At 35.3% G+C, this 25,633-nt stretch overlaps 1 protein-coding gene across 1 annotated transcript in view; it reads left to right on the top strand.

The window, feature by feature from the left end:
- The window catches only part of LOC145679223 (phospholipase B1, membrane-associated-like), a 93,685-nt gene extending 72,670 nt beyond the window's left edge, over positions 1–21,015 (top strand). Inside the window, exons 7-8 of the mRNA XM_081749811.1 lie at positions 8,081–8,237; positions 18,782–21,015. Coding sequence (XP_081605937.1) covers positions 8,081–8,237; positions 18,782–18,945 — 321 coding nt within the window. The 3' untranslated portion in view covers positions 18,946–21,015. The remainder of the gene's footprint in view (positions 1–8,080; positions 8,238–18,781) is intronic.
- Positions 21,016–25,633: the final 4,618 nt, after the last annotated feature.

Below are 25,633 nucleotides of genomic sequence, written 5' to 3' on the forward strand. Positions count from 1 at the left end.
GGAGAAACCAGCAAAGCTGTTGAATCGGGAAGCACGTCGGGATCTGACTTCGAAGCGCGACCAAGAAGGAAACTAGCCTAAAGTGCATCTGTCTTCAAAATACAGCGGAGGCAGCGTTTAGAACTGGAGTTTCGGACAGACAGGTTGCTTTGATCACTTTTGCCGTACTTCAGGACGCGAGACTCATAACGCCAGAGGACAAAAATCTTGTTGTTGACAGATCGAAGGTACGAAGAGGAAAAGATAAACTGGGTGAGAAGATCCAGAAAGAAAAGGCTCACCTAGGCCGGGCGATTACAAATATCTACTTCGACGGTAAAAATTATGCAACTCTTGTGCAAGAAAAAATTAATGGCAAACTACGAAGACGAGAGGTTACAGAAAAGTATATCACAGTTCTATCGGAGCCTGGTTTAGAATACTTGGGTTATGCCACACCTAAGTCAGGCACTGGCGAGGAGGTTGCCGACTCTATATTGGAGCTTTTAAAGAAGAACCAGTACGACATGTAAAGTCTTGAGGAAGTCGACAGCGATAGTGAAACCACGAACACAGGATGGGATAACGGCATAAGTCAGATACAAAGATTCCTAGGAAAGGAACTGCAGTATCTCATTTGCCTTCTTCATACCAACGAGTTGCCATTTCGACACCTGGTTACCGAATTAGATGGTGGGACGACCGGGCCCAACGCTTTTTTCGGCCCCATTGGAAAGAAATTAAAGGATTGTGAACGTTCACCGATCGTCTCCTTTACACCCATTCCCGTTGAATGGGTGTCTGAAATGGAAGAACCAGATGGTTTAAGCAGCGACCAGAATGTCTCTGAAATTTGTAAGACTGTTGCTACAGGAATGTGTACTACCAATCTAGCAAACAGAAAACCAGGACCATTATCACATCCACGGTGGCTTACATCGACCTGTAGGATGCTTCGCCACTACATCAGTAGTAATAAACGTAGTTCAAATTTGTGTCTACTTTGCCAGTACATTATTAAAGTATACGCTCCAGTCTGATTTTCAATACGGCGAAATCCTTCGTGCGAAATGGGCGCCATGCATCTGTTAAGCATAGTTAAACTATCTCGTTTTCTGCCGGAAAGTCTACAACAAATAGTTCATTCTGTTCTACAAACAAACGGATACTACGCTCATCATGAAAACCTGCTGATAGCGATCGCAGCAGATGAAAATCCGCATATTCGAACGTTAGGCGGAGAAGGATAAAAAAAAAAAAAATGCCGCAGCCAGAAGATCTGAGATCAATCCGCCCACGTGACTTCATTGTTCCGAAATTAAACTTTACAGCTGAAAATTACTACGACATGGTTAATTGCCTAAATGTCTAACAGAGCCGCCAATCATTCGAAACATAATGGATCAGCAGGTTGAAGAAAACATCCGAACTTCAGCTACTCTAACAACAACATTCCCTTGCCATAGTCAAGCTGTGGAACGCACAGTGAAGCTGATGTCCGAGGCAGCGTCGAAAAAGTGCGACCAGAACGCAAGAGATATCTATGTTAGAGCCAAAGTGAAGTCTAGAACAAGAATGCCCCGCTTCGAGACCAAGAAGAACTACGTGACCTAAGGTCAAATGTCAACGTACGCTTCCTGGGTGGGTGGGTAGTCGGAACTCATTGTGCAACCACCTCTCCGTGGTGAGTTCTGGGTTATTTTGCGTACAGGTAAGCGAAGAGTTGCACAAAGAAAATCGTGTTATATCAAGGGCTATGCCTATAATCATCATGACGGTGGCATTCCAATAAAAATCTGGACATTAATTCCAACAACTGAGCTAATTTGGCTGTACTTTGACTCATGAACATTTTAAAATTATTTACTGGCATTGCTACAAGTTTCTTTTAATAAAATAATTGTATTATAGCCATCAGGTACCGGTAACTCTAAAACCGACCACAAGTAGCTTTTCTATCATTGGTGTTGTGCGTGTTGCTTAACCAAACACTTAAAAAACTTTAAGTCCGTTGGGGCAGGGTAAGGAGTTGTCCAAAAAAATACAAATAAAAAATCAGTAAGGTCGGTGATTTTCGCACTAGCCGTCATCGAATTTCCAACAAAAGTGCAAAACGCTCCAGCCTATTGTATACGCCTAAGATTGGTATGCTTTTATATAAAGTTACGTATTTTCCTTACGTTAGCGCGATTGGGAGTAGTGGCGTAGTCAGAAACGTATGAAGGGTATAATAGTTGGAATATTGAAGAATTGAATGCACTCATACACACACTCACACACAAAAGTACGTACAGTACAAGCACGACAAACTCTTGTTACTCACATGACACTTCACATTAATTTTGTAAAAGTGTTCATGAGAGAAATTGATAAAAAGTGCATAGTTTTGGAGTTAGCGCCGTCCAAAACCGTGAGAACTACATCGAAACATGTATTATTTCGAACAATAGGCTCCATCAAGCTGGCCATCGATAATACCCTGCACTTCCAACGGACATATATATATATATATATATATATGACCGAGTGATTCAATAAGAACGTACCAGGCCTATATCGCAGCTAATACTGCACGTAGAGCCTTCAAACAAAAGATTGCTTTACCAAATCGTATTTGTAGAATGCAATAAAAATAGTAGCGACACCAGTGGCGTATCGTGAATATCTCCACGGAGGTCATCTGCAAAATTTGACATGGAAACAGTGGTTCCTTGTGCCTCCACTGAAACAAACGCGCAATGGGAGAAACGTCGAGAGGAAACACCCTCGCTCCATCTCACTTTCAGCTAGTAATGCGACCGTGTTGGTGCCAAAGAGAAAGAAATATGCCAAGGTATTTCCTCTCGCCGTTTCCCCCATTGTGCGCTTGTTTCAATGGAGGAACATGCAACCCCTGTTTCCATGTCAAATTTTGCAGATGACCCCCGTTGAAGATATTCACGATACACCACTGGTGTCGTACTATTTTTATTGCATTCTACACATACGATTTGGTAGTTCAATTGTTTGTTTGACGGCTCTATGTGCATTATTAGCTGAGATAAAGGCCTGCTACGAAAGTCAGATACAAGTCTGCAACAACGCCTCTAGCGGCTAAATGGGAAAGGATAGGACAAAGTTTGTCTTCTAAATGTTGCATGACCTTTCGAACGATTCCAACAGTTATATCACTTTCCATTGCAAATTTTGAAGTTGCCCCCTCCCCCGTTGGAGGTATTCAAGAGACGCCACTGGTCTCGCTACTATTTTTATTGCATTCTACACATACGAGTTGGTAATGCAATTCTTTTGTTTGAAGGCTCTACGTGTAGTATTAGCTGCGATATAGGCCTGGTACGTTCTTATTGAATCACCCGGTATATAAAGGAGAAGATATTGTACGTTAATGATCAGTACAAGATACTGATAATTTCTTAGTTGTGTCGTCCTCTTTTATAGCCATCCTTTAGAGGGAGAACCTGTGGAAGGATTGTCGGAGGATCTTCGTGTCCTCTTTGTCTTTTCCTGAAAGTGTAGTTTCCATGTGTCGTCCGCCACTGTTTGTTTACAAATCATAAAAAACACGTGTTTATAGTAAAAACATATGGCTTGCGGTATCTGTGGGTGTACGGAACATTGCAATATTTATTACTGTTCAATTGCGTTCTTCTTCAGAAAGTTTTAGTTATTTATTTCTTTGAATTCACTATTTATGTGTTTATGTATTGTGTATCCGTAAATATATGTATGTTGCATATTAGATTATATGCTTTTGAATATATGGGAATAGTGGATATTATGGAATTCAAACTATGTGCATTACGAAATTTTGATTACTCTATAAATGTTTGTTCATAGTCTCTAGCTTTGGAAAAGATCGTATAAGAACATTGGTGAAAATCAAATTGATATAATCAAATGTTTTATAACTATTAAAGTAGTAGGTCTATAAATGTTAATAATATCTATAATACTGCTAGGCGTGTTTATATCATATTAGGAGAAGAAACGAACTGATGTAAACAATCTGTTCCAGCAGAACTAGAAACTGTTACTGGAAAGAACGCCATACGTTTTAGAGAAATAAAAGTTCCTATTTGTCCATTTTATCGGAAACCACACATCAAAATTTACGCTTAAGCATGCCGTTTTGTAAAGCTCGACATGGTCTACCCACTGATATGTGTTATCATTGGACAGTATTTTATTTAAGAGGAAAATAAAACGTAATAGGTAATCGTAACTTAGTAGAGCTATATCTCATTAATTAACCATAGAACATACTATCATTTTGTTAGTGCCATAATAAAGAACACGATGCGAGTATACTTTAGTATCAACCTAATTTTAATAGATAGAATGGTTTTCGTCAGCATCAAGTTTTAAGTTTACAAAAAATTCAATTCATTTTTCGAGAACTTTGGTTTCGATGAGCTTCCACACTCAACCATATAATTTTATTTGTCTCAAAAAGAGGTGTTGATTGGTATATTTTATTTACGAATTGCTTTTCGTGAAAAGTTAATTATTTTGTAGAATTAGGGTGCTAATATATGTGTATTGTACTTTTTAAGAAGTATTACTTTTATTATTATTATTATTATTATTATTATTATTATTATTATTATTATTATTATTATTATTATTATTATTATTATTATTATTATTATTATTATTAAGTATTCTGGTTTTTGACAGATCCTTGGATTAATGAGTTTTTTCTTTTTTTTCTTGCTTTTAATTTTGGGCCTGGAAATGTTTCTTTCTCGCTTCTCGATTTTCAACTTTCTCTTTCAACTCTCATTATTTTCTTCTATCTTCGAAATCATCGATCACTTGTGTTCTTCTTCTTCCCATTCCTTACTTTCCTTCCACCTTTCCTTCTATAGCGGCATCAAGAAGACAATTTCTTCGCAAGATATGTCTAATCCAATTGACCTTTCTAAGAAGGGTGGTTTCTAGAAGCGTCCTCTTCTGTCGTATCCGTTTCAAACCATCTTCATTTGTTATTCTTTCTGTCCATTTATCTTCTCCATCTTCCTCCAACACCACATTTCGAAGCTCTCTAAATATTTCTTCTCTAACTTCCGTAATGTCCAAGTCTCTGAACCAAAAACTCGAATACTCCAGATATAGCACTTGACCAATTTCTTCGTTAGTCCAATATTAAGGCTGCTAGTGCTATAATTGAGGTATTTTTTAATGTTGAGGTCTGTGCGTTACGTAATTAGGGGAGAGTTGTCTAGTATGAAGCAGTTTTACGTAGTTTTCGCATACATCAGAAATGAAACATTAAAGTTGAACATTGAAGAAAATAATGACTTAATTAAGAAACTCATTACATTAGAATTCATGACACCTATTTATCTTAATCAAAAATTACACAGTAACTTTGTTTTACAGAAAAATAAAACTAATGCTATCGGTTCATTTAAGGAAACTATTTTTGTAAGCTAGACCCGCATTTCTAAGGATGGATCATTTTCGAAATCACTTGAACATTACGTATGTTGACTTAATATGCTTAAAATATTTACTAATGTAAAATAATTCTTTAAGAATAAAAATAAAAATGTTTAGCAATAATTTTTTGGTGTAATCTCATTTTCTAATGCCTCCATCGAATCATTCTGAAGATGAAATAATACCAAAACTATAGTAAGTAAATTTTCAACCAATCTGGATACTGTAGTTTGTTTCATGCTATTCATAAAACGTTCGAAAAATCGTTATGAAAAATCGTTATGTGATGTCTGTAATAAATCAGTATATTGCAGTAAAACACACAATAATATAAATTAAGCAATTAATAGGTTGAGAATAAAAAACGTATTTCTAAGCGTAACACTGTAATCTAAAAGTATGGAAATTATATCGTAACTAAAAAAGTACATTTGACGTTAATATAAAATTAGGATCCGATACATGTCTGCTGTTGCTGATGTAAACTAACTTGCAGTAACATAACAAAAGGCGTCCATGAGCTCCTTCAGGACTAAGCGGTTAGCGTACGTGCTTGTGGCTTGGGGGACCCGGGTTCGATTCTGGGCGGGAGCTCATGTGGTTTGGATTCACACTAATTAGTAGGTCTCGTCTCATATAGCCTCGCTGCTGAAAGGGGCGTTAAACTCAAGCTCAACTCAACTCAAAAGGCATCTCCAATCAACATACTCGCTGCGCTCAGTTATACTGCATAAACATGAAAAATGGCTATTTTCAAGACATGCATTTTCTCTGCTGTAGGCAATTCTTATATTTTAAATAAACATTAAAAAACATTAATGATTTAAACCCGGTCTAGATTGACAGCTCTCCTCTATACGTGAACATATAGAGGGTATTAATAATGTGAGCTATTGGAGTTCCATAATCTAGCTCTAAAGAATCGGAATGATTTATGTGAAACCATCGCGAAAGCATATCCTTCCAAGCGAAAGATAAAACAATAGAATTAGAGCATCCATGTTAAGTTTATGCATTAGTATACAAAAAATGACGGCTTTAATACTGTCAACCGTTAAGGAGTTTCATGGTCTATGTCTGAAGACATTCTTAAGAAATTTACTTGGGACTACTGGGAAGGCATAATCTAAACAAAAAACAGTAAAATTAGTGCACCAATATCGAGATTTTGCGTAAATGTATACACACTGAATTCGCTTAATTACTGTTTTCGTATTGCACCCGTTGAGGTGTTTAATACTCTAGTTCCGAAGACTATATATACATATTGATGGAATTTACATTAGACAGTGGAAGAACTATGATCTTTCAAACAAAAAATAACCAAAATCAATGCACCTATGTTTAAGTTATAAAGACACACAATAATATATGTGAACTGTTCGAACTGAGAATCTCCTCTTTTTGTTGAAGTCTATTAAAAATGGAACATTTAACTAAAGCTAAAGAAGAAACTACTAAAATCACATCATTAAATTTCTAGCTCATTTCAAACAAACCAAATATAGTAATAATAATAGTTTGCTATGTAAATCAGGAGCGTAGATATTGAACACCGTTAATTAGTGAAATAAGAAAAACCTTCAACGGGTATTGGGAAGGGCACCTTCTATTCTTTTTCCATGCACAACTCAGAAGTTAAAGAACTATACATTATATATAAAATAAGGTATCTGAACATAGAATTTTCTATTGAATACATATTACCGTGATTCAGAAATTAGTGTTTATATAAGAACACATATGAAAGGTACTCTGAGCAGGCCTCAATCAGTGGAGAACAGTACAATATTGCTGCTCGAACACATGGATGGCCAAGATACAACACCGAAATAGATACCAGGTGGATCAATGTAATTACGAAGTTATCGTAACTTTCACTCTTCAATATTTCGATGTTGTAAACGGCTTTGAATGGAGTTGAGTTGATTTTGAGTTTAACGTCCTTTTCAGCAGCAAACTATATGAGACGGGACCTACTGATTAACGTGGAGTCCGAACGACATGTAACTCCCGCCAGGGTAAACGGCTTTGAAATGTTGGTAGTCAAATCTTGGATAAAAGTGCACTTCAGTAGACCCATGTTTCCATAAAGAAGTGCTGTATGTATTCCAATAATCTATAGAGAAATTATTAACTTTAAGATAAATAAGTAGTTTAAAACAAGCGAATTGTTTTTGAAAAAGTTATTAAGCGTAAGTACATGTATAGGAACACCTGGCTATGATTACCTGTCAACTTTGTTTTAGAATAATGATTTCTTAATTCCTTTTGCTAATTTTTGCTTACCTACCGTGTATGCATTACCTAAAAAAATAAACTGTACATAAATTGAGTTTAGTTGTTACAGAAAATAAATTAACCTATTGTCAATAATATTACAAGTAAATTGATATACCAATTTTGAGATAATTTTCTTCCGATGGACGGACTCCATTTACGGCCATTTTTAACAAGAGTTCCATTGAAACCCTTGTATTTCAATTAATTACAAAAAAAAAAAAAAAAAACTTATTAGATATGTATCAAGTTCTGAGAATTTTACCATTGATATGAACGGTAATTCTCTATGACCAGAGACAATAATTCTAGAGTTTCGCATAATAGATGTTACCCGACTGCTATTTCCAGAATAAGTTATGTTTTTGCTCCTTTGCAGATCTCTAGTGGTAGATATGATCACGATGACAATTTTACTGTAACTATTCAACCTTTTATGCGAATATTCAGTAAAGATGTTCCTACTGAATATGTGCTAGATTCATCATTCACGGCTTCAGATTGTACGCATTTTAGTCAAAAAGGACACGCAAGATGTAAGTAAATAACATTTATTAAAGAATTTTCTTTATCTGAAGTAATCGAAATGAAACTTTAATTGCAACGCATTGTAATCAATGAAGCTAGTAACTAAACGATCAGATTTCTACTATAAGTTGTGTACAAAAATGTAACCAAATATAGGGAATTGGAATTTTTTCAGTAAGTATCATGTACGGAACTCTCCTTATGGCAGCTGGCTCGTTACAAATATCATGCTCACATATATATATATATATATATATATATATATATATATATATATATATAGAGAGAGAGAGAGAGAGAGAGAGAGAGCTGCACAAATGGTGATCTATGGTCCGCATGTGATTCGCCGAGTCATTTCGTGCGGACCGTATGCTAGCGATTTCATAATTATTACTCTGTATTTATAATATTTCATTTTATGTATTATTTAAAGAAAGATCCTCAGAACGTCTATTCTATGATAATTATACTGCCACTATTGAATAAAAAGGTGCAGCTCATGAAACTGTTTGTATAGGCTATACTCAAGGCTGAAACTGCATTTTAGTATTTACACCAGATGTTCCTATCTCTAAGTACTGAGATTATCAGGAAGGGAATATTCATTAATTCACACTCTACAGGCACAACATTTTTAGATCAAATGAGGCGTTCAATGGCAAAGTGGCGTTAAGTCACTTTTGAAATATTTTTAGATACTGAGACGCTATATTGCCGTGCAGGGTCATCGCGAATTCGAATGTACGATGTTCTTTATGTTTCCATCTTTTCGCCTATTTTTAACTCTGATACACAATTTTGCCATCCAACAGGTTATGGTTTCAACTTCACCGAAATGGCTTAGTCTCATTTTTGAGAAAAAACGATTTTCTCCACATTGCCATCCAATGCCTCATATCTGAGTCCATTTTTACTTCTAATTAATTTACTGTATGGCTCAAAGAGAGATACCAGACAGTTCCCAGTAGATAGACAACGAATATAAATCAGCTAAATTCGATCAATGTTACTTATTGTAGGTCTATTTGAACATTTCATTATAATATGTGCATGGTATACACAAAACCTAAACAGTCGATTCACTTGAAACCCTGAGCTACAAGACATTTTTTCTACTGTGATTTCTCTTTTTTAGCACTTAAAAGTGTTTAAAGAAGGCTACTTTCGTCTCTGTCAAAATTTCCTTGTTCAAAAGTAATTCGTGAAGCAGTTCTACATTTGCCAAAGCGAAAGAGTTGTTCAGTGACGGAAACATAATGAAGTTCGGAGTAGAAATGTCAAAACCTTTTGGTAATATAAAAATGGTGAATCCCTCTAAATCTGTACCACTCTGCCATAAGAATATCCAGATAAAAATTTAGAAGTGGGTGATCAAGGGGGAAAAAATAGGAAACGAAATTGAGAAATACTGTTTGTTCTCTTGTTGTTCGTTGATGAAAGGAAGATTCAAACATTTATATTACATTTATATGTTTATAAATCAGCTTACTCACAACCCAAGAAGAGTTTTAGAGTAAAGAGGAGCTGATAAACATGTCTTCTTCATGCCACTATAAAGAAAGGCGATGTTTTTGAAGTAGTTAAAATTTATGTTGGTAAACTGAGAGATTTTAAGAAATGTGTATCAATTGTAACAGGTTGTGCAATGGTATGGAAAAAAATCTGGACTAATAAGTCTTTTGAAGGAAAATAGAATACATTGCCCTGCATTTCATTGTCACTTTCATCAAGAAGTTCCACATATGGGAAATCGTTAAAGTAGAACGAAATCCACATGAGATTTTCAAAACTATTAAAATGATAAGGATCAACAATAGAGCTGTTTTACATCGTCAGTTTAGTCAATTCTCAGAGAACAAGGAATCAGAATGCGGAGACCTATTTCTTTACAGTAAGTTAGGTACTTAAGTAAAGTACAGTAAATTGTCTTCAGAGACTTCTGGAACGGAGAAAAGAAATTCCTGATATTCTCATCCTTCCTGACAAACATCTCTTTTGAGCTCGTTCGTGGCTAAGCGGTTAGCGTACGCTCCTTTGGCGTAGGAGACCCGGGTTCGATCCCTGGTGGGACCTCATATGGTTCGTATTCAACGTTAACCAGTAAGTGGTCCCGTCTTATATAGCTTCGCTGCTGAAACGGACAAAATCAACTCACCTCGAATCAAACATCACCTTTACGAAGACATTTATGTGTCGGATGGGGAAGATTAGGTACTACAGTGAAATTTAGAGCCATCTCGACGGTAGTTCATTACCAGAAGGATCACCTGTCTCCAACTAGTCTAAATGGAGTAGCCAGAAGAAGAACGCTCTGGAAGAAGGCAGCAGTTGTCCAGTGGCAAATTTGGTGAAAATTATAGTAATTGATATTGCAACTTGGGCATTAGTCCCAGGTGTAGCCAGAGCGACTTTGACAGCTGAGATACTGCGGACTAGAAAGCCAATACTACTCTATTTTCCCCTAGTTTGATGACAACAGAAAGAGAAAATACGTACCTATATTGGTCATTTAGATCAAAATATATTTCCGGACGTAAAATATTTCCCCTTTCGGATGTCAGGAAAGGTAATGTTTTGGGAAGGACTATTAGATAAAACAGCAATAATGTGGGGAATATCGCTAGAGAAACTGAGACAAATAAGAGCAAAAGATTTAGGATAGAAATATGAAATGCACGTACCATGTTACACTGAAGGGAATGGAAAAATTTTAATGAAGAAATGAAACAAAATAATCTAGACTTGGTAGAAGTTTATGAAGTTACATTGGAATGTAATGGGGAGTTGAGAAGCAAAGGATATAAAATGTTATATTCATTTGGTGAAAGGGGCGGAAAGGATAAGATAGTGAGAGTAAAATTTGTTGATGACGGAGTTACGATGTTAAGACTTAAAAGGGAATAGGGTTTAATAGTTACACAGGCATATGCATCGACCACTTCGCATACAACTAAGAAGCAGAGAACAATTATGAGGAAATAGAAGAAATTATAGACAGGAAGGAGATTGGTGCATGTATAATTATAGTGAGAAATTTTATTATAGTGGTGGAATTAAGACATGCTAGTAATGTCATAGGCAAATATGGTTTAGGCGAAGAATATGAAACAAGAGAAGAATTGGTGAATTTCTGTAGACAGAATTCACTAATAATTGGAAACGTTAGGTTCGGACAGCACAAGGGAAGAAAATATACATAGAAAACGTATGGCCGAAAATTCAAATAGACTGTGTTACGATTTAGGGGAAGTATCGTAATAGTTTGAAGAATGCGAACACTCTTCCCGGGGCTGATATTTTCTCCGATTATAACCTTGTTTTCGGCTATGTCTATATTCAACTGAAAAATGTAGCCAGAAAAAGAGTAGACAACAAGTAGCTGGATACTGAATGTTGAAAAACGAGGAAGTAAGAAACGTTTTCGAAAAAACTTCGAAGGAAAGTACTTAAACGAGGAAACGATAGGTACATGTAATATCAGACAATGAGAGCATATTCATCTTTGCATATAACGTGCAATAGAAGAAGTAATAGATTACCACAAATATAAAACAGGTAAGAAACAACGCATATCAGAACAGGTGTTGTAGAAAATGACGGAACGGAGGACATGAAAACAGATTTGTGCAGAAGAATTCAGAAAGATATACAGTAAGTTAAACAACGAGTTACGAAAGGAAACAGACATAGTAATGGAAGAGTTTTACTATGGCAGTAGAAAATATAAATGGGAAGGTTTAAAGCCTTAAAAGGATGAAAAATATGTCGAGAATTTGTATGAGAATAGGAATAAACCATGTGATCTAGATGTTGCAGTCGAAAATGAATAAGAAGATGATAAAGGGTTTAGTTTTCCTCAGGATGAGTCTCAGAAAGCTATATCCGAGAATAGAGATGGAATGTCAATCGCAATAAACAATATATCAATTGAATTCATAAAGAACATGGGAGACAAGAGCACGAAATAATTGTTCCGACTCTGCAATGAAAGATATATCGGATGTTCTAAAAATGGCGCTCACGGACTACAGAGCACTATTCTGCAGGCCAAAATAAAGCAAAAATATTATATGATGGTATGCTCTCCGGCGCCTCCTTCAGCCCCTATGGGGAATCATAATTTCACACTGTAGCAACGTCGCAGATTAACTTGCAACCCTTAGCATTACTCTATGAATATAACAAGAAGTTCAATAATAAGTGATACACTAATAAGTGATGCTAGTGTCGATCAATATCGACTTTAGCTGCCATCTGAAAAGAATTGATATAACTATTTGATAGATTGGTAGAGAACTAATAAATGGTTCATATATAGTTTTAGTTTGACTTGTAGAATAATGCTCTCTAGTCCGTAGACGCCATTCGTGAAGTCGATCATGATATATTGGCTTAAAAAATCGAAATCATAGAGATATGATGACTATAGAATTATTAGTTACGTATAAGACTCATCAAAAATTATGCTTAGAATACTGAACAGAAGGTTGTGTGGAAGAATAAAAGAAGTTGAGAAGAAACAGTTCCGGTTTTAGATATGTAAGGGTGCAATTAGCTTATTATGATAATCGGTGAAAAGTTTATAGAAGAAGGGAAAGAAGTGTATGTTGTATTTATTGATAAAGAAAAATCTTTATGCTGTGTGAACTGGGAAGTGTTGGGACTTCTAAAAAGTGTTGTTTTGGAATGAAGAGATCGAACACTCGTAAGAAACTTGTGTATGAACTAACACATAAGAGTTAGAAAAGAGAAGGATATAATTCCTAAAAGAGGGCGTAACCCTCTGCAAGGCTGCTAGCCCGTAAGGATATAACAGAGGAGAGCGAAATTGGAAGGGGTGTTTGGCAGCGATGTTTTCTCTCGCGAACATTAGTTAATATCTATTTATATCTAGAAGAGAAAGAAGAGGTAGAGCCTTCATAATCAAAACGGCATTTCGGTAGGAGGTAAAATGATTAGATGTATGCGGTTTGGAGATAATATGACATTTGTTGCGGTATCTGAAAAGAAAACCAATAAAATATTACCAAATTTGAGGAAGGGTTGTGAAGAATATTTATTAAAATAAATGTGAGAAGGACAAAGACCTTGGTGAATGGAACTGGGTAGTTGGTGTCAAATGTAGAAGCAGGAAGGGAGAAAAGAGAAAACGCGACTAGTTTCAATACATGGGTAATATTAGTGATGATATGAAGTGCGAACTAAAATCAAGGTTAGGAATGGCAAAAGAAGTATTTTGTAGGAAGAAGTCTATTTTGCTGGTACTTGAATAAAGAGTTGGCAAAAAATACTCATAAAATGCTTCATGTTGGGCAGGAACGTGACATTGCGTGAAAGTGATAAAAACTGCTGGAAGTTTTCGAAATGCGGATGTGAAGAAAAATTAGCTGGGTCGAGCGGAAAATGAATGAAAGAGTGTTTAGGTAATTGAAAAGAGGAAGAGAAATTGGATAGGATATTGGTTGAGAAGGAACTGTATCATGTGGAACATGCTAGAGGATATGATGACAGGAAAGAGAGTAAGCGGGCGAAGGAGGCTACAGTTAATGGACGGTGTGAAAACAGAAAAATTGTACGTGAAGACGAAGAGCTTAACTAAAGATCGTGGCACTTGGAAGTTTCACAGTTGCAGCAAGTGAACTGCCCAATGATCACATAATACGTACGATGATGATGATATTTTGAACCAGTTTGTTCCGTCAGACCTTATGCCTGGAAGAGGAGCCTTTAAATACTTAACGTTTCCTTCAACATTCAAAATTTTTGATAGATATTACAGGGCATCTAAATGACTTGGATATAAAACTACAGGGAAAAGTCAAATTAGTTTCTGATCTTAGGAACACATCAAAAGATACCGCAGGATGAGAGTGTTGAAGCTTTTGCATTCTGCTTTAGGGAAAAAATAATTTAGTACACTTTTCAAGCTGCAGCCTTCTGACGTTAAAGTTTTAAGAAGAAACATTTGATTTTTCTTATTTATAAAGTAGTGTCATTAATGAATTCAATTTCAGGTTCTCCGTTTTTGATAAAGTATAAATAAAAAATCATTGACAACGAACATTGAAGTACAAGTTACGAACTTACAACTCGAGCTCGAAAGAGAATTTCTTTAGAGTACTTCTTTAACGAATGTTTTCCTAACTTTTGTGATTTTAATCGATGGATAATTTTAATGTTTGGTAATATTTACTTGTGAACGTTCAATTTCCATCATATCTCTTGTAAGGATTGTTGAGAATCGCGTCAGAAGCGACATTTGAGATTCTTCTTCTTTATATCATCTTAGGATCGCAGAAGAAGGGATGAATGCGGTTATCTCAGGCCGTATTAGTGTCTCTGTCTACTCTCACTTGTTCTAATGAATAGGTAAAATACGATTTCACTTTCCCTTCCTTTTTATAACATTGACATGTTTGTAGATTGACATATTTATTTTGCTTGCACCTTTAAGTATACATTCGACTCATGTACTTACAGAAACAACACGCAAAGTTTCACGTGAAAGGCAGATTCTAGAATAGGTTAACATTATGTGTAAAGACAATTCAAATATAACACATATGGGAAGACGGTTCGTTCCAATGAAATAGTAGTTTCAATGTTGTAAATAAAATGCCAACGTTTTGGGTATATTCTATACAGCACAGTGTGAATAATTGATTATCAAAATTTTTACTTTCATTAAGGTAATTTGATGCTGTCCGATTTACAATATCTACAACAGGAAACAGCATCTGGAAACACGAACACCAAAGACTCAACTCTAAATTACATATGAACTTATATAACTGTAGAAATGTTCCTAAATAATACACACAAAATGAAAATGATGTATTAATATATAACTGAAGATTCTAGTAGGTGTTACTGGGACTGGGCTGATAGTTGCTCAGTCCATTGAAATTCATGACGGGTATTTAAAGCAGCTGCTGTTAGTGAGATAATAAAGGAATCATCAAAAGAAAAGTCATCCTCAGTAATACATTCCAGTGTTGCAAGTAGATGATAACGTTAGGTGGAAAGTACGTGATGTATATATGCATTTATATACGTACTATGTAAATAAAAAGAAAAAGTTGGAAACGTGTTGTCTGTAGATAAACAGATAAACTAGAGAATGAAATTTTCGATTTAGTAACAAGATTATTATGCCCTAACTTCTGATAATCATATACGAATGTAGTTGGCAGTTGTTCGCAGCAGTTTATGTAATGTAGTTCAAGGGTCTTAAAAGATTAGTGTGCTAAAAAAAGAATATATTGTAAAACTTTGTTCCATATAGATTATAGGTATAGCGTTAATAAAAAAAGCGTTCGGAATCGACTCCCACTACCGGCTTTTATTATTAAAAATCCACTATAGAAAGTATTTTACAAAATTCTATACAAATAATATCTCTTAAGTTTGCAAGGTTAGTTACAGGTAGTCTTTTGACCGTGAGGTTGCAGACAGGATCTCTACAGAGCCCCGCAGCAGGCTAAGCAGAGTGGAGTTAGGGACCCAATGCTCCGTGGCAAGCAGAGGGATGGTTAAGTGGCCAACAGAGGCCTGGTAGCAGGAGCAGCTGCTGAGGTTAGGATTCCCAGACAGCCCCATAGCAGACTAAGCCAGGAGATAGGATAGGCGTACTCCCGTTGTAGACTTGAGACCTTGGGATAGGTTTCTCCTAATGTTCCATGGCAAACAGTACAAGGGTCTCCAGAAAACTGGTACCTAATTGCTATCGTCCACCAAATTTATAGGGGTCCTCGGGTAGCGGTGGCGCTGCTGCTCCGATGTCATCGTCTGCTCCATGGTAGGAGCCAGACGTCCGTCGTCTGAAGGTGATAGTGGATCCATCTGGTGTGTAGAATCCTCTTGCAAAACCATGTGGTGGTGTTTGTAAACACTGGTGTGTAGAATTGTTTATACACAACACCACGTGGGACATTACAATATATTTAGAAATCTTCTTACGTATTCTTTCTTGTGTTAGTTTCTACATAATCTTCTCAGTACCATCATATAGTTCAGTATGCTCTTAGTCACTTAATTACCCACTCTCAGTGTTACAGCCCCATGCAAGTTTTGGCTACTTCAAAAATTTGCCACCTTTTTTCCGTTTCTCATCTTATTTCGCCATTTTTTCACTTCAAATCGTTCATTACGTCATCTGCCCATCTCAATCTAGATCGTCCTCTTTCCCTTCCCATACACAATCTCCCTTTCTATACTTTCTTGGGTATTGCCGTATCTGCTATCCTTTCCACATTATCTAGCTACTGTATTGTCTGTGCTATGATGAATTTTACTATTTCTTCTTTCTTAATTAATATGCCGAGTCCATCGTTGAATGTTATTCTCCGCTCTCATTTGCTGTCCATAGAATTTTCTTTGTATTTGCCACTCAAATATGTTTGATTCTCTTCGTCTCTCGCTGTTAGTAGGTATCTATCTATCCACTTTTCTTATTCATATGTCATTATTGGTCTAACAAGTGTTTTCTATATCAATATTTTTTAAAAATATTTTAGGTATTATTTTAATTCTTTACAATTTCATGTTGGCTGTTAACATGTCGAAAATTTCATGGGTTACTGCTCCTAAGTTATTTATGCAGTTTTATCTACTTTTAATGTTAGGCTTATTTTTAGGCCTAACAACACCTAAACTTTATCCCATATAAATAATATGTACCAAATAATTTTAACACCAATTAACAAATACCAGAGTGCGCTTTAATATTGGCTTAATAAGATTTATTTCCTTACTGTATTCTGTCCTGGACACAAGTACTTATTCTATTGCTTCTATCGGATGGATTTCCTAAATATTTTAACTTCTTATGTACTTACGTTGGAGTGAAATTAATGTCACAAACTAGCAGAACTGTCATCGGTATGGAATCATTTATATGATATAAAATACTTGAATGTGCGAAAGGTATTTCTATTTCTAAACATCCACAAACTCCTCGTCATCATATCTGATACTAATTTAGTAAATTCAAATGCCTCTTTCTGTAGAAATTCTCTACGAGATCTCCATCCTTCTGTTTTACTGCCTGATTATAACTGAAGAGAACTCTGGAGCAACTGGGCTTTTAGGTTGTGTCTTTCCAAGTAAAAAGTGATAGATTATGCTTGTGACTTACTGCAAGTGAAACTTTCTATTGTCATATGAATAGTTTTCCTTCAAGTAACTATTTACAGGGTGGAAGGTAACAACTCCCAAAAACTTTGGGAGGTGATTCTTTACATGAAATGAAAGAAAAAAGTTCTAATAATCATGGGTCGAAAAACGTCTCCTTTCAGAGTTATGAATCACCGAAAATTCGAAAAGTTACGTTTCAAAGAGTCCTGGCTTAGAAACTGTAGGACCTATCCCAAGCGGTTTAAGGAATTACACAGGAATTAGTATGCGCTCTATATAAATGTCCATATTTAGCCATCCGCCGTTATCAGCGAAACGAACTGTAAAAAGGAAGTTTAGGTATAGGGATACTCCTTTAAGTACTAATGGTGCGTTCGTTTCGTCGCTTCCGGTGAATTCTGAAACATGGATATGTTGACAGAACGCATACTAATTCATGTGTAATTTCTTAAAACGCTTGGAATAGGTCATATAGTTTCCAAGCCAGGACGTTCCGAAACGTGATTTTTAAAATATTCAGAGGTTCATAACTCTGAAAGGAAACGTTTTTCGACGCATGTTTATTAGAACTTTTTCTTTCATTTCATATAAGGAGTCACCTCCCAAAGTTTTTCGGTGTTGTTACCTTCCACCCTGTACATATGCAGAGAGAGACAGAGTAGATGACGGTATAAACAAAATTATAATGGGAAGTCAGAGAATATGCTTCCCTTCTTTTTCTCTTAAGAAATCGTAAAACAATGGGGCAAATAAGACTTCGGTTTAATGCAAGAGTCATCCAAACATTATTTTTATTTATTTACTACCAAGATCTTTAAAGGATGCTATCTCAATGCTAGCAGAAAGGTTTGGTGAGTGGTCCTTTCTGTAAGGTGTAAACTTGTAGGCAAAGGAGGTAATGTTAGACACTGATAAGTCTCAGTGTGTTATTCGCAGGAAGCGGCCTAGCCTTCTGATATTTGACGTTCTCATTTCGAACGGCAATGTGGACCTACTCTCGGTGGTGGTAATACAAAATTATCTTGCCACCCTCGGTTGGAAGTGAATTGCACATCGGCCGTACAGTCTCAATCACATGCCAGTAACTTTAATTTCTTCCCGGCTTTGAAGATAGCTCTCAGCGAAACTTTGGGTTCAATGACGAAGTGAAGACAGCATTGAAATTCTTTCGTGTGTAGTCCTAGGACACACATTTTTTCAAGAAGAGGTTTTATACTTTGCACAGCAGTATGCCAAATGCACCAACGTCCTTGGTTCTTATATGCAAAAAGAAAATAAACCTTGTTCTTTATTTTGTAAGTATATTATTTGTCATGCCTGAACACCTCTGTTCATAACATCCAGAAGCACTTACTTCCCTAGTTATTCTCGCATCTTATTGTATGGTTGTGAATTATTTTTCTTATTGTTCTTACAGTGGCAGAAATGTTGTGGAATAGTATGTTGGAACCAGTTGGTAGGAAGCCAATGAAATTCAACACTGAAACATTTCCTAATCTTAATTGTCCAACAGAAGAAGCGCCATTCATTTTCACTAACGACAATTCGAAAATTTTCCTTCAATCGGGAAGACAGTGGTGACAAATTATGGATTGATGTACTTCAGAAGACTATAGACTTGTGAATGCAAGTGAAGTGGAAATTATCGAGTTTTATTCCCCCTTTCTGCAATATATCATGGAATAATTCACCATAACAAGATTTGAACAAGACATCCCTCACATCCTGAGCGATTTGAACTTGTGTGCTTGAACAACCCCGATCCCGATGAAATTTTGTGTACCTTATTCATAAACTATGTACACATTATTATCTTCTTGCAATTGAATAATATAACGAACAATCCACATACGTATTAAGGTTATTATCACAAGTTAGACTACATCAGCCAAACAACAGGTATTCCAAGCTTTCCGTTTCTCCATGTTATAATATATTGTAGATTGAGGAATCAGGTTTCATCTTGAAAGGAATGTTGAATGGGCACTCACTTCTGAAACATAGAGCCCGTGCTTCGATCCCAACTCATGTGGTGAACATATATTTGTTGTGTTTACTCAGAATCTTTCCACACTTGATACACTTTCTTCCTGCCACCCATTCGACCTTTGTAGTTTGCAAAACAAATGTGTAAAAATCGAACTTTAATTTAATTTTATTCTGATTGCTACTACAGATAGTACATTCGTCTAAATTTTATTAGATTTTCAAGGTATTTCTTGTTATGATCTTACATAGTATTCATCAAATATTTGTAATGTTTAAATCTTGACTATGATTAGTCTAGATCATAGTAAACTTTGATTAATTTTCATCCGAGTTAAAATTAGAAAATGTCCGATTGTTACTTTGAAATTGACATCATTCCAAGTACATTTATCAGTGTGAGAAGTATAAAATTGGTTTACACGCAAAGGTTATGCCGTTTTATATTGAAAGCAATGAATAGGGTAAACGTACATTAATAGCAGAAACTCAATAGAAAGTCCTTTCTCTCACAAGGTACATTCGTGAAGTGTCCCCACAGGATTCCTGTAATATTGATTCAAATGCAAAGCCAAATATGTATTATACTAATTTTAGCTTCCCATGCCGATAATTTGCATATTTATGGACCTTCATATATCCGGAATTCAATCATATACTACTTTAACGCTCAAACACAAAATTGCTTTTAGTTTCTTTAAATGTAACTAGACATGAATGTGGACATAAGCAAAACAAATTGGATGAAGTACTACTTCTCTGACTCATGTTATCCATCCCGGCCGCCATCTTGGATCCACCATATTGGATTCAACTTTCAGTTTTTAAAATGGGAATTGGTGCAAGTGATACATCAAATTAATGTGCAATTTTCTTGGAAATTCGCTGGTGTAGTGAGTTTTACCGTAGCTTGTACCGTTGGAAGGTGTTGCATGTTAAATGTCAAGCACTTCACAAATATTGTGGAGGGAATAGAAAGCTTTGGATGACCCCGTGTGCACATTTTGAACATCGGCGACCGTGTTTTCCAATGAAAATTAGGTCATATAGCTTGTGAAACAAGATTACTAACTCTGTTGAAATTCATAGATGTAATTATGAACATATAACTTCCATATTCACTTTGAAGATATTAATCAGGTATGCACTAGTATTGCAGTATTATCTTCGTATGGTCTTTATTACTTGTTTACTTTTTGTTACCATTCATAGTAAAACAAACTACGAGTCGTCGTTAGTAGATTTACGCAGGTAATTATTACACTAATATTTTCTTCTTTTACAACAAAAAATTGTGTAACAACAAAACAATTAAAAAGAAAGAAATAAATATTAAATAGTTGGTTAACCATTTCAAAGCTGGTTTTCTTTTAAATATTAAAAATAATTCTACATTTAGGGTATAAAAAAGGATTTAAAGCAAGTCAAGCTACCCTATTAACAACATCATCTGGTGTCCATTTAGAGTACCAGATATTCTCAATTGTTAAATTTCGTTACAAATAATAATTATTATACGATAAACTACGTGTACATGTTCATCAAAATGGACATAGAGACTGAAAGTGTGAAGCCATTTAATACTTAATCACGAGACGACCAATTTATATAACGTAATAACGAGAATAAGTCAGTAAGAAAAACACTGTATTGGAAAATAAATAAAATTGCAATGTTTACTTTGTATGTGTTGTTCCTTTCATTTATGCTTAAAGAACCCTGAACACTTAAAAGTAGTACTTGAGACCAGTGCAACCATCAATGAAATCCAGGATATTTTATAGAGCATCTCATGGAAAACCAGTGTCAATAGTACCCAAATCATAAACGTCTTTATCGAATTTTAGAATATATGAGTAAATTATTATTATTATTATTATTATTATTATTATTAGTAGTAGTAGTAGTAGTAGTAGTAGTAGTGGTAGTAGTAGTAGTAGTAGTAGCTTGCTCTAAAAGACTTGAGCTGAAATTGAAAACAAAATAGGTTTCATCCTAATCTTGATTTCGTAAGGCTGTATGCCGTGTTCCAGTAAAAATCAAAGAATCTAAACTTCCAAAGCCTTTGTCAATATGTCCAAAGGTGATAGTAGCGTCAAAATCTGTAGTTCGGTAAGTAACAGGTTATATCAAGAGTTCTTCGAATATCTTTCTTTGTAAGCGGAGGAAGAAAGAAATTATAGAAATATCGTTGAGGAAACATGAACAAGGAAATTAAAACTAATACATTTAATATAAAAATAAACGTAAATAATATAAAACGTACATTTAATATAAAACGTTTTACATACGCAATGGAGTTGTAACCGCCTGGGTGTCAAGTCGCTATTCGGGCTTCCATTTATTTGTAACCGTCCTGTATTCTGTTCGCTGTCCGTGGCTCGTGGTACTACCAATAAGTATACTCCTGATACTTTAACTTACCTGGACAGGACGATGAAGGACCTCTCCAAGAAAGGTTACAAACTGTTTCCAAAAAGCTCGTCGGTCTCAATAATGAGATGAGCATTAGGCGCCGAGAGGTTCGGATGTCTCGTCTCGAAAACCTCACGGACGATCAGACGGTCATCCAGACCATAACACACACAAACATCACTCATATAAGCAACGAAAATACACTAGATTAAATGACACTATACTTATTTATTAGAACACTATTATATACAAAAATAACGAAAAGAAATGCACACAACACTGAACAGTGAGGATGTATAACAATTTTAGTCGCTGAAATCACGCTTTGCCCTTTTCGGGCAATATAGCCCTTTATATATATATGATTATGATTCAGATATCACTACAAATTCTTCTCTCACACCATTGACACACTTGGGGGATTAGCACTGGGGAAAAGTTGTCTGGATCGTCCCACGATGAATCCAGTTGTTACGCTGAACAGTCCTGCAGCGTAAAGGTGAATCTTCAGCAAATACATGAAAAGATCTCCACAGTGGAATACTGATATTGGAGGGCGCGTATATAACTTTTTGAACGCACAAGGTCTGCGGACCTGGGATTTCACTAGTTGGGGCTAGCCGTAAGAAATCGTCCTTCACCGGCTAAATAGCTTGTGCCCCTTCACCATAAGTCGTATCTAAAGCTCGACATGACATGCGCGGGTTACGGCTTCCAAACCTGGAGTCAAACTCCTCGAGCATCCAAGCTCAAGCTACGGGTTGCAATGGTCAACGGAAAAGTGTTGGCAGTTAATTTCAAAAATCACTCAGTGAACTCACCTGTATGCACATATAAACAGAATATAGAAAACAATTTATGTTAAATTTTAGTCAACTGTCCATAATGCACTAGACACGGCGATAACACTGGCGTGAGAAAGTACAGATTACGGACTGCAGAACAACACAGTTGGTGCCACTTTGGTTGCTGGAACATCTGGTCAGCCCGTATTTCTCTAATCTATTATAATGTTTCCATAAGCGATTAAAGAAAGCACTTACTTCAGTTCCCAATAACTATAGAATATATACTGTGCATATAATAAGTCAGGGAGAAACACTGAAATGGTTCGTCACTAGCTGAAATGTTCTCAGCAAAAGCAATGTTTTAAATATATATATAAAAAATGATGAAAGACTTCTTTGTCCAATTGTGTGGGAAAGAAGCAATTCTCACCAAATAAAGAACTTATGTGCGTTGTAGAATAAAGTATAAATCGAAAATAATAATCACTGTCTTCAGGAAATATACAGGGCGTCCACAAAAATACTTCTATAACCTGGTAGCGGTTATATATGGTGTCCGAAAGTGGAACGACCTGTCAAGTGCACACGTAGACAGGTTGAGAACCCTTGGCCGTATGACGAAGTATAAATAAAATTAGGTTTTTCACGAAAAATTTAAAATCAGTTAGTTGGCAACACTGTCATATGGTGTAAGACTTACGTGTATAGACGATCAATGGTTTTTCACCTGAAAAAGGGCTGTTTAAAATACTTAAAGAACTTGTCCACTCATTACAAAGTGATGAGGTTCCTGCATGAGCAATGTCCAATCCAAGTGTTCCATGAAGTAATAAGATCCTCTTGAACGATTGGTGCAGTTGGGTTTCCTTATCTTCCGTTTCTTCACATGTTGAAACCATGCTGTCTTCCTGTGTGAGTATCTTCCATGGTTCTCCAACGATGAGTTGATGAGGGAAAAAGGGGAGATTTTCTTTTCTTTTAACACTGGTGTGAGAAGTGAGGTATGGTTGAAACACCTGTATGATAACTTCACTAAAAATGCGCAAAAAGCGTTTGTAGGGCTATTAAAATACTTATTTTTTTAAAAAAAAAAAACACACACAAATACTTTTCGTAAAATGTTTAAGTGTTCCGTTTCGATCACTTTATTTTGTATAATATGAAATAAATATACACACTCAATAACTATTCATGAAAACATCGACTTAAAGAATTATCAAATATCTCAATAAAAATTAGTAAATATACTTTTATCTGTATTTAAAATATCAAAATATGAATGAATAAGCAAATAGCAAATATGTTAAAGGTACTGAAATATTAAAATTATTGTGAAAGTTTTAATACTACTAGAATATATTTGAAAAGTATGAAAATCACTGAAAAAGTAAAATAAATGGAAATGCAAACACATGACAAACTGACAATATGTAAACAAAATAAGATTTTCGCATGTATGTCCCTTTTTTTTAAAACTGTGCCTCGTGTTGTTTGGCAGAAAAGAACGAAAAATCGTTTTTCAAAAAAAAAAAAAAATAAATAAACAAGTGTCAAAGATGACGTTCATAGCGATTCCAAGAAATAAGCATGATTCTGCATATCAAACAAAAGATTGTGATTTCGTTGACATGTATGAAGAAAATTTGGCACGCCATAAGATCAAATGCCATCTGCTCGTCGTGAAAATCGAGACTTTAATTCAATAATGCTCAATACAACAAATGGTTTCGTTCTGAAACAAAGTTATTATTAGCGTAGGCCTAGAATAATGGTCGTTGTTCACTTCCAAAAACGTAAACATTGTAGGGTTACCAGAATAGGTGGGTATTATCTGCAAAAAAATTTATTAATAAAGTGTTGAAAACTATTCAATATTGATCCAAGTTTTTCGAAGGTCTGAATCAAGGAAGTTGACTCACTAGTCCAAACATTCCTAAAAATAAATGGTCATTACGTCATGAATTGACCAAAACCATAGGTGGGAAAAAATGTGTAATACTACACGTACTTACACACGAAATATGCCATCGACACCTGCGAGGCAAAAATTAGAAACGAGGGAAGGCCTGTAACCATATGCACTTACAAAATGTTTCTGTACAAAACTGAAATATAAACATTAATATTCAGTAAACTAAGTGTATGTTCCCTGGAACATAACATACGTCTTCCACCTAGAAAAGATGTGTAAACACATAAAATACAAATGCTTTCGTAGCATCGTAAAATGTCTCTGTAAGACAAAACACATGAGAACTGTGAAAAGAAAAACATTGGATACAAACAAAAATATAGTCAACGACATTACAACTTTCTGGTCGGTCTGAAACATCCAAATTAAATTCCCTACAAAACGGTTATATAATTTCACGACAGTTAAACTTTCTTAGGCATCTTCGCTACAAAATATTCAAAATGGTTTTATTAACACATTAAAATTCAGTCATCGAGCATACGAAATAATTAACAAAGTAATTTTCATAAAACATTATGGCTTCATGCTGCTGGAAAGAAAATAAGTTTATTTTTCGGGATCTATATCAATATTTCTGAGACGGCTGAAACCTCATAAATAATGGGCCATGTCGATTTTTGAAGAAAATCATCCGTCAATGGTAGTATGGCTGAAACCTAAAGATTTGTATTTCAAAATCTTTGGCCATGTTGATTTCTGAAGGAAATCCTCCATACTGTTTATTATGGCTGAAATCTAAAGATTTGTATTTCAAAACCTTTGGCCATGTTGATTTTTTTAAAAAAAATCCTCCATAACAATAACAATTTTACTACTAAATTCCAAATAGTTTTGGGACATACTGTGACTAAAATATAATTTTCTGAAAATTAATGTATAAACTAAACATTGTAACACATTAGCATACAAATACACATAATAAAATTACGGTTCATAAACATTAAAATATTCACTGAAATGTTACTAGACATCAAAATATACTCAAAAAATCTAACCTAAGAATACACATGCTTAATTACGGGTTACTATAAAAATGAAAACGAAAATCTAAGATTAACATTTAAAAAAATTAACATTGATTATAAGTGTAAAGTTTCATATTCTA

Source organism: Thermobia domestica, chromosome 1 (assembly GCF_964235325.1).
Source record: "Thermobia domestica chromosome 1, izTheDome1.hap1.1, whole genome shotgun sequence".
Lineage (NCBI taxonomy): Eukaryota > Metazoa > Arthropoda > Insecta > Zygentoma > Lepismatidae > Thermobia > Thermobia domestica.